The sequence below is a fragment of the Trichosurus vulpecula genome, chromosome 2 (genome assembly GCF_011100635.1).
Source record: "Trichosurus vulpecula isolate mTriVul1 chromosome 2, mTriVul1.pri, whole genome shotgun sequence".
Classification (NCBI taxonomy): Eukaryota; Metazoa; Chordata; class Mammalia; order Diprotodontia; family Phalangeridae; genus Trichosurus; species Trichosurus vulpecula.
This window is the reverse complement of record NC_050574.1, coordinates 308,416,372-308,426,713: the sequence shown is the minus strand read 5'-3', so window position 1 is coordinate 308,426,713 and position 10,342 is coordinate 308,416,372. Positions and strand designations below refer to the sequence as shown.

The window sequence follows — 10,342 nt, the reverse complement described above, 5'->3', positions numbered from 1 at the left end:
GTTTGTCAATGACTCTCTCCAAGAACTTGTATTCATATATAAGGCATTAATTGCCTAAAATAGATGATTATAAGATGATAAGAAGTGGGTTAGCTGACATAAAAAGTGACCAATTGGTATTAATGCAGAAAATAATCCTTAAATCTTCATTGTGAAACTTGTAAGAAGTAATGGACCTCAGATATGTTACTTAACTTTTTATTTTATTTTTACCTCTGATGCTAATCATAGGTATAGGGTAGTAGATCTGATATTGCAGAAGGGAAGGAGTTGTTAGGTTACTTTTTTTTGCCTGTAAAAACATAGATGTGGATATAATTCATGAAGCAGTTTCTCCTAAAGTGAATGCCCAAAATACATGTGATAAAGAATACAGGCATCTAAAATATCTGTACAATAGGCTTTTGGAAAAGGTCCCTTGTCGTTATTCTAGATGGAACTCTCATAGTAAACTTGGAAGTATAACCTGAGTAAATGATGCATGGTACAGTGAATATTAAAAATACTCCTAGGGTAAGCGAAATACACTACAACTTGGTGTGGACTAAGAAAATCGGAGATTTATTTGGTCAGAATAATATTAGTGATAGAGCTTCTTTTAAATGTGAAATGATACAAGTTTTTTTTATTAATTTTGTCTATTTTTGGTTTTGCTGTAAAGTGACAGTATTTATATTTTTTTGTAAAGTAATTACTATGGACTAAGGGTCTAAATGGAAGGCTGAGGTGACTCACAGAACCTCATTATGCAGTTAGGAAATCTATCTATTGGGCAAGAGGGAAGAGTGGGATAAATATAGGATTATATGATATCCTACAGACTGTACATGTGTTTCTAGGGATTGTGTTTAATTACCCAAGGGATGCAACAGTCTTGAACTTTAACAACTGCATGAAACAGCAGGGATGTATCCTTCCAAAGAGAAAGTACAGGGGTGAATCAGTGCTCACTTCTTTCCACTGTGAATCCCATTTGACTTTAAAGAGCGTAGCTTACTTATTTGCTATTCAATTAGATCCACTGAAAGATAGCTCTCCACAATTAGATCAATGAGATTTCAAGTACTCTCTTAACAAACTTGATTTTGCCCTAAGTCTCACCTGGCATGAGTGACACAGTGACAGTGCTGTGTGCATGAACCTGTCTTTAATCCAGGGTATATATGATGTACATCTGGTGTCTGCAGATGCCCTGATGTGTGTACATGCACAAGTGTATATGTGCTAGTGATATAGCCATGTTGGTGTTCAATCTCTATAGCTCCTTTAATACATACAGAAGTAGGTGAGAAAATCAAATTGTTCTACTTTGGCTTTCATGGGACTTTCATTTTTTTTTCATCTAAGCCATGTCAGCAAAAAAAGCAGCCTCCTCATCCAGAAGCTTGAATAATGAAGAAATTCAGCTTTATTACTCACACACTCCCTTTTCTTTCCATTTCATTATTGGAGATGCTTCAGGCTAGACTTCCTATTCTTTATTTGTGTCTTTTATTTCAGGAAAAGAAGAGTATGTAGCCTAGCAGAAAACTGATTTATGCTACATTTTTAGAATTAGAAAATTCAAAACTGACAGTCTGTGGGGGTTGGTAGATGGGGAAAACATACAATTAAAACAACGTTTTGTTCATTAAACTCAATTAATTTCAGACGAGGAAAGAAATCTTGCATCCTTATAAGAATCGCTTAAAAAATATTTACTAGGGCAAAGACATAGTGAAAACAATGAGGTGCTAGAGGAGTTCACAGACATTGAAAAATAAGAATAATCTTATTCTTTAGTATAAGACCCCAAAGCAGAGAAACCCAAATGAAAGAAAGATCATTTTTTCTATGATTTCAGTCAAGAAAAGTAAAGAAAACTCTGAAATGAATGGAGCTAATGAGCTCAACATTGGGAGTCCTGTCACGCAAAGGGAGCATTAAATAATCAAATGTAACATAAACACTGAGGACAAGATGGAGCGTCTGCTAACTGTCAGGGCCTAGAAGCAGCAAAGCGGTAACTGTTTTCAAAATCAAGTTTGTCTTGTAAACAGAATCAGTAAATGCCATCCACATCTGTGGATCATTCCATTGGTATTTGGTGGGGAGGTCCCCCCACTCCCTCCTTTCCTTTTCTCGATGTTGGTCAAGGGGCAAAAGGTTACAGGCTTTTTTTTTTTTCTTCAGTGTGATTAATATAAGAATAAAACAAATGAAAAGAACCACCAATAAGAATTTACAAACAACTGCTTCCTCTGGAGGCTCTAACCCTTGGCTTACACACAGGTCTATCTTTGGGACTTTGTGACAAGGAAGGTACAACATATTTTAAGGTGTATATAGTTCTCATCTCATATGAAAACCACTAAGTCAGAAAGATTTCCAATCTACACTTCCCCAATGATATCAGCATAACCAACTCATCTAATTATAAACAGTATTTTGAAAGTGGTCAGGATAAGTGTACATTTCGAATGAAATTGAATCTATCTACCCAAAATGGTTAATGCAATTTAATCCTTGCTTTACTCCAATCTTAAGTATTTATTTTCTTTCATGCAGTTCTTCAAGTTATGTAGTGAAGGTATGCTGTTTCATGATGCTGAGTATTTTAGAAATTTTACCTGGATTTTCTTACGCCATCACTTCTTGGACCTCTGACACCAATAGGCAGTAGCCTAGCTAACATTTCATATAAAATTGAAAAGAGGCATCAGTGCAGTTACAGAAAATCTAATTTTAGCAGCTTTCTTTTATTTTTCCCTTTTAATTTCAAGCTACTATTTTTTCCCATGCTTCACCTAGATTTATACTATTGTATGCTGTTCTAAATGATCAACACCACAAGAGGGTGTTGAGTGAGGTGCACATTAATTTCTTTGTACCTGTTGCTACTATCAGTAATCCTATATTTGCAAATTTTCAGAGCCTAAAAGTTACAGTAAAAAGGGGAGGGGATTGGGGAAGGAGCTGCTTATGGTAAGTTAACAACAACAACAAACAAAAATCTCTCTTGGACCTTTTAAGGTGCCACAGAAATAAATCAGGAATCCAGGATTTCTCTCTTGTCTCTACTCCACAAACAGAAGCATGGGGGTCAAGAAGAGGTTTCTAAATGAACTTCTATATCACTAACCACATAGTGCAGATGCAGATCTGTGAGACTAAGTAGATGTGGAACATAAGAAAGTACTTCAGAAACTGTGGAAATAGAAAAACCTCAATAGGCAACCATGCACATATGTGGCTCTTATTCGATCTAAAGTAGTATAGCAGGTCTCTTGAGTGGTCGTTGTCACCAGGACAGGCTTGTGCAGAGGAGGTGGTGTAATAGTTGTTGGGAGTCTCTTCAGGTTGTGGTAAGGGGGAGGGTAGGGTCTTCTCAAAAGAAAAAAGTAAAATAAATCAGGAGGAAGGAGAAAACAGAAAGAAAGGGGAAAAAATAATTTGTGGGGACCATTTAGTCCATCAGATGAAATACTCCCGTTTACACTCGCTTACTGTGTTCTGCAAGTCAATGTCATTTCTAAAGGAATTGTCCAAATTTTCTGGGTATTCTTTCTCCTTCATCTGGTTAGTTCGATGTGAGTGTTTATGTTGGTAAAGGAATCGAGTCATGATACCAATGATGCAGAAGATGATGAATATCACCACTGCTATTACACCTAGAAAGAATCAGGAGAGAAACACATTAAAAATCACACCTTATTCATCAAGCAGAGAGTTTGAAGGGTCATGGGGCAGAAAAAGAATTTGCAGTCAGAGGACCTGGGTTCCAGTGAAAGCTTTGTTACTTCATACCTTTGTGACTTTGGGCAAATCATTTAACCTCACTGGGCCTTAGTTTACTTGTCTAAAAGTAAATGTTTCATTAAAGGCCTTCTGCGGATACATCTAGCTCTAAATATATGATTCAATGATATCTAACCTCCCTCTTGCCTCCTCATCCAATAAAAATCCAGTTAAGGGATCAAGAAAAGTTTCATGAAGAAGAGAACTTTTGATTTAGACTCTACAGTGTACATGGGATATCAGCTATTAGATGTGGGAATGGGGAATGAAGAAATTAACGTCAAATAAAGGGAAGGAGGTAGGAAATAGAAAAGAGTATTTAGAGAATCAATAGTAGGCCAGTTTACTTTTATTTTCAGGGGAGTGGTAGGTGAAAGTCTAGGAAAAAAATATGTTGGGGCTAGAGTAGAGAAAGTCTTGAATAGCAGGCTCTGATAGTCTAACATAATTTAGTAGGCATTAAGAAGGCATTGTTAGATTACAAAATGGCAGATTAGGGGCCTCCAACTAGCTGAATTCTCCCAAAAGTCCCATCTAAACAACCTTAAAATGATACCTCAAATCAAATTTTGGAGCACCCGATCCAAGAAAAGGTCACAGTGAGACACGTTTTTGGCCTAAGAAACCTTGATGTTGGCAGAAATCTGTGGCATAGGGATTGAGGCTTGTCTGGAACTCAGTTGCTACAGCAGCAGCTTTAGGAGCTCTCAGACTAGAGACGATAAGGGGATCAGATGACTAGTCAGAAAAAGATTACAGTGGACCCATTGCAGGGACTGGTACAGTTGGCTCTTCTGGCAAACCCATTGCCCATACTCAGTTCTGGGTCTCATTTCCAAGGCTGAGAGCCATGCTGGTGGTCAGTCACAAGGGAGCAGGTCCTTGGTCACAGTTCCAAAGCAAGAAAAACCACGAGCAATTGCCACTGCAGAGGAACAGAGTCCCTTCCATAGGAAATACCAGATGGCAGACCAAGAAAGCAGTAACTACATGTCTCCTATGATCACACAACCTTGGAAGCACCAAAAACTTGCAGACCCCTAGAACTAGCTCTGAAAAAAGAAGTATGAAAAAGTCTGAACCTTGGACAGTTTTTGCCTAACCCCAGGTGAGCAGAATTCAATTTTAAGATAAACTAAAAAGCCAAAAAATAGGCTGAAAAACAACAACAACAACAACAAAAAGAATTTGACCATCAAAGACTAACACAGTGAAGTGAAAACAGCTACAAAAAGCCTCAAAGAATAATGCTAGTTGGACTCAAATCCAACAAGAATTCCTGAAAGAGTTAAAGAAAGAGGTGAGTCATGGAGGAAAAATTAGGAAATGAAATGAGAGTGATACAAAAAAAGTCATTCAACAGTGTGGTAAATGAGGCACAAAAAACACTGAAGAAAATAAGACCTTAAAAACAGAGTTATAGGGAAACTAGGTGCTGCAGAGGATAGAATACTGTCTCAGAATCAGGAGGACCTGAATTCACATCCATCTCAGACATTTACTAGCTAGGAGAACTGGGGCAAATCATTTAGCCTCAATTGCCAAAACAAACGAAAACAAAAGCAAATAAACAAAGCCAGAGTTGGTTAAATGGTGAAAGAGGAACAAAACAATCCACTGATGAAAACTCCTTAAGAAGCAGAATTGGTTGCATGGACAAAGTGGTACAACATCTCAGTGAAAAAAATAATTCCTTCAAAATTCAAATTGGACAGGTGAAAGTTACCGACTCTATAATTCATCAAGAAACAATAAAATAGGGGCAGCTAGGTATAAGCTTGGTATAAGTCTGGTATTATGTTAGAATGATCTCCAAAAATAAAATGATAAAATGAAAGGGTAAGAAAGAGGGATGCGCTGAATGAACAGGGAAGGTAGAGGTAGAAAGGAGATCTATTTCTCATAAAAGAGGCAAGCAAGAAAGAGCAATGGAGGGGAAAACGGGGGTGGTGGTGGCAGGCAACACTTGAACCTCATTCTCATTGGAATTGATTCAAAGAGAGAAGAAATATATATATATATATATATATATATATATATATATATATATATATATATATATATTACTTAGGTATAAAAAAATTATCCAATAGAGAAATAGGAAAGGAAGGGGATAAGACTAAGGGGTGGAGGAATAATAAAAGAGATAGCAGATTAATGGAGGCAGTGCTTAGAAGCAAAATAGACTTTTGAGGAGGGACAGGATAAAAAGAGTGAGAGAAAGGTAAATAGAAGAAAATAAGATGTACGGTAATGAACTGTTAGCAATCATAACTGTGAATGTGAATGAGATGAGCTGATCCATAAAATAAAACCAGACAACAAAATGGATTAGAAATCAGAATCCACCAATACACTGTTTATAAGGGACACACTTGAAACAAAAAGACACACAGGGTTAAGACAAAGGGTTGGAGCAAAATCTAACATGCTTTAGCTTAAGTTTTAAAAAAAAAAGCAGGAATAGCAATAATGATCTCAGAGAAAGCAAAAGCAAAAATAGACCTCCTTGAGATAAATAGGGAAACAATATTATGCTAAAAAGTCCCAGAGACAATGAAGTAATATAAAAAATATGTTTCTCTGATAAAGGCCTCATTTCTCAAATACGTACTGAACATAGGACTGAGCCAAATTTATAAAAACAATAGCCATTCCCCAATTAATAAATGGTCAAAGGATATGAACATGAAGTTTTCAGAAGAAGAAATCAAAGCTATCTATAGTCATATGAAAAATGCTGTAAATATCTATTGATTACAGAAATGCAAATTAAAACAACTGTGAGATACCACCTGGCAACTATAAGAAATGACAAATACTCAAGGGGATGAAGGAGAAATAGGTACAGTAAAGCAATACTAGTGGAGTACTAAATAGGTACAACTACTTTGGAGAACAATTTGGAACTACAGACAAAGGGCTATAGAACTGTATATACTCTCTGATCCAGCAACATTACTACTCGATTTGTATCCCAAAGAGATCAAATAAAAAGTATGTATATGTATAAAAATATTTAGAGCAGCTTTTTTGTGACAGCAAAGAACTGGCAATCAAGTGGATTCTCATCAATTGGGGAACGGCTGAACGAGTTGTGGCATAATGATCATGATGGACTACTGTTGTGCTATAACAAATGATGTGAGGGCTGGCTTCAGAAAAGCACAGCAAGATCTATATGAACTGATGCAAAATGACATGAGAAGAACTGGGAGATCATTGTGCACAGTAACAGCAACATTGTAATGATGATCAGCTGTAAAAGACTTGGTTACCCTGATCAATATAGTTATTCAACACAATTCCAAAGGACTCATGATAAAAAAAAATGCTATCTAACCTCAAGAGAGAGAACTGGAGTGAAAACTGTGATGTGCAAATTGAAGTATAATGTTCTCACCTAATTTTTCTTGCTTTTTTTTGAAATATGATTAATATTGAAATATGTTTTGAATGATTTCACATGTATAATTGAAATCATTTTGCTTACCTTCCAAAGGGGTAGGCAATGGTAAGAGAAAGAGGGAGAGAATTTGGAACTCAAAGTTTAAAAAGAAAAGAATGTTAAAATAAATAAATTAAAGTGTTAAGAAAAATATATTAACATAAAATTAGATAATTTTAATGATGACAATTCACATTTATATAGTGCCTTACATTTTTGAGCAATAGCTTAGCATGTTCAGAACTGTACTTTAGTAAGATGACCCCTGTAGTAGAATGTGAAATACCTTGAAAGTAAAGAGGAAAGTGGCAGAGGTTAGTTAGGAGACTAAAAATAAGGCAACCCACACAAGGAATAAAGACCTGACATATTGTGATAGTCCTGAGGTTGAACTGAATGCATGGAGATGACGGAGGACCTAAAGAATTTTTATGTCCGGGTAAATGGAAGAAATAATGGGAAAGAGCTGGTTTGAAGGAAAATATGAAGGTAAATTTCCTGAAGGCTCACTGTTTCAGGGCTGCTTCACCATCACAATAAGAAGAGGTATTTAGTGAAGAACTGATGGATCAGATTTCACGGGTATCATGTCAAGCAAATGTGTATGTGACTGAATGAGGTATTTGATTAAACTCCTGCCTTGCATATGTATGTGCTGTTTTGAATGTTCTTCCTTTACTAGTTGAGAGTTAAATGCCTTACTTCTCTCCTTTAGGGAGACAGTACTAACAGTAGAGTGAAGAGTGGGACCTACCAGAACCCTTTGTCAGATTCCTAACTCAAAATGTTTCACTGATGGTGGTTTGTAATAAAAAGTGAGTATATAGCTTGAAATGACAAGATACAAACTCTTAAAACACTTTTAGGTGAAATACTCCATAGGAAAGAAATATTCTGGGAAGCTAGATGGAAACGTTAGAACAGCACCCAATATATTCCTTATCATAGAAGATGTTATGGCCAGGAATACTCACAAAGAGAGTGGAAGGTTGCATATAGGGTTCTTCTATTCTAGATGATGTTATGCTTTTAAACATATATATTATTTGATGTTTAATAGGGAGACTGGTCAATGAGATCAAGACTTTAAACATGCACAGTTTTGCCTTCCTTGAGAGTTAGATAGATGGAGTATTCACTATGTTCTCGGTCTGATTTCAATCCAATAAAATACAGGCCTGATTATTCTGCTTCTAGTAATAAGTGATTAAGGGGCTGGTGCTATGGAAATGAAATTGACCAAGGTAAAAGAGCTGATGTTCAATTTAAAAAAAAAATGTGAAAACTGTTTCTCACTTTTTTCCCTGGTGGTTTTCAAATGAAAAGAATTTTGTGAGCTTCTGGGGAGGGGGAGGGGAACAGGATGGCAAGAGAAGGGCATACTGCAAGCTACTCCTCTCATCTCACCCAGATGCTATGTATTTAAAAATGCATCTAACCTGTTTCATTTCTATGTATTCGTTTTTTAAGTTAAATAAAGATAGATATTTAGAAATGTAATGAAGAAGGTAACATCCTTGTTAGTTTCAAAATATTGGAAGAGCTATGAGAGCTCCCCTCAGCAAACAGAGTCAGTAGTAGAGACCACCAGAACTGGTAGCATCTATAGCTGAGTTTGTCAAGGAGTTTAACCTGAGGAACAACCTTCTTGACTCAGCCCAATCATCAATTAATTCAACTGCCAAGATGGTTGATCTTTTAAGAAGTTTGCCCAGCAGAGTAAGAGAGTGATGAGTCCATCAGTGACACTATATGCAAAAACAAACTTGGTGGTGATTCCATGAGGGAAAGAAAAGATTCCCAAAGCAAAGAGCCATGAGGAACAAAATACCCATGTACCTGTGTACCTGACCAACTTCATATTAAAATGGTTGAACCCACTATCCCCAGGAATTAGATGTATGTAGAGGGTAAACTACATGGTTGGTATAGCATGTTTTGTAATTTGTGAACTTGCCATAACTTCTATAATTTTTATCCATATCTATTTAACTCAGTAAGTTTTATATGTCTGAGAAGAAAAACTCCATGACAACAACAAAATTATTTTTGGAATATGATCTCTTGATTGTGCCTCAGCTGAAAAGCTTTTATGTTCAGATCCATTAATATTTTATTTTATTTAATAAAGAATCATTTAGAGAATCAAACACCTATTGCATGAATAGTCTCATAGAGTAGCATGTAAAAATCAGGACCTTAAACAACTAAAATTGGTCTTTTCTAGGACTTGGCTCTCTGCATTTGATAAATCAGAGGGACAGATTCTTCCAATAAATCTAGTAGAGAAAGATGATGTGGTTAAGGGAGAGTGACATCAAACACAAGTTGCTGGTGAGCTTCCAGGCCTAGGCTTAATATTCAGTACAAGTCAAGCAGAGAATCTTACACTAACTTCAAAGATAGGGTATTTTTTCTCCCTGTACCACTTGGGCATGAACTTTCACCAGTGGGCAGGAAAAAGAAATCAAACAAATCATTCACCGAGGAGTTAAAATGAAAAATTTCTCTTGAAAGAGATGTGGATCACCCTCTGAAAGACTTTTAAGAACAGGAGAAACCCATCTGGCATGGATTGGTTATTCTAATCTAGCCAAAGGCGGGGGTCCATTTTCAGGGTTATGATTTCTTATGTAAAAGAACTTAATTTCCAAAAGAAATCTTACATGAAAGAAAATAATGAGGTCCTTTTTGTTATAAGATTTACATGAAAAAAATCAAGGCACTCCAGGGAACAAATGAAATAAAATAGAATAAAGAGAAGAGAGAGAAGAGAAGGTGATAGGCATAATTGTAGAGGAAAGAACAAGAAAGAGGAGAGAAAAAAGGAGGAAGAAAAACAGAGAAAGTGAAAATGAAAGAGAACAGAAAAAAATAATGGAAAAAGCAACAGATAAATACAAATGTTTGGATAGAGCAGATGTACATTTTTAGTTCTACAGCCATATGTTCTGCTAGGCTTGAAATTGAAGTCCTGTGGGCTTCATCCCGCTCATTAGATTTAACCAAAAGCACTTGGTTGAAAAAACCCGAGAGAAATGTAGTTTCACCCATCTGTCTGCTCCAACATGGCTCCTTCCCTGTGTGCAGCTTTATGGGTTTGCTTTTTTTTTTGTT

General features: G+C 36.3%; 1 protein-coding gene across 1 annotated transcript in view; it reads right to left on the bottom strand.

The window, feature by feature from the left end:
* Positions 1 to 3,411: 3,411 nt before the first annotated feature.
* The window catches only part of LOC118837074 (contactin-associated protein-like 5), a 213,989-nt gene continuing 207,058 nt past the window's right edge, over positions 3,412 to 10,342 (bottom strand). The window contains exon 12 of the mRNA XM_036744078.1: positions 3,412 to 3,650. Within this exon, the coding sequence (XP_036599973.1) occupies positions 3,454 to 3,650 (197 nt within the window). The 3' untranslated portion in view covers positions 3,412 to 3,453. The remainder of the gene's footprint in view (positions 3,651 to 10,342) is intronic.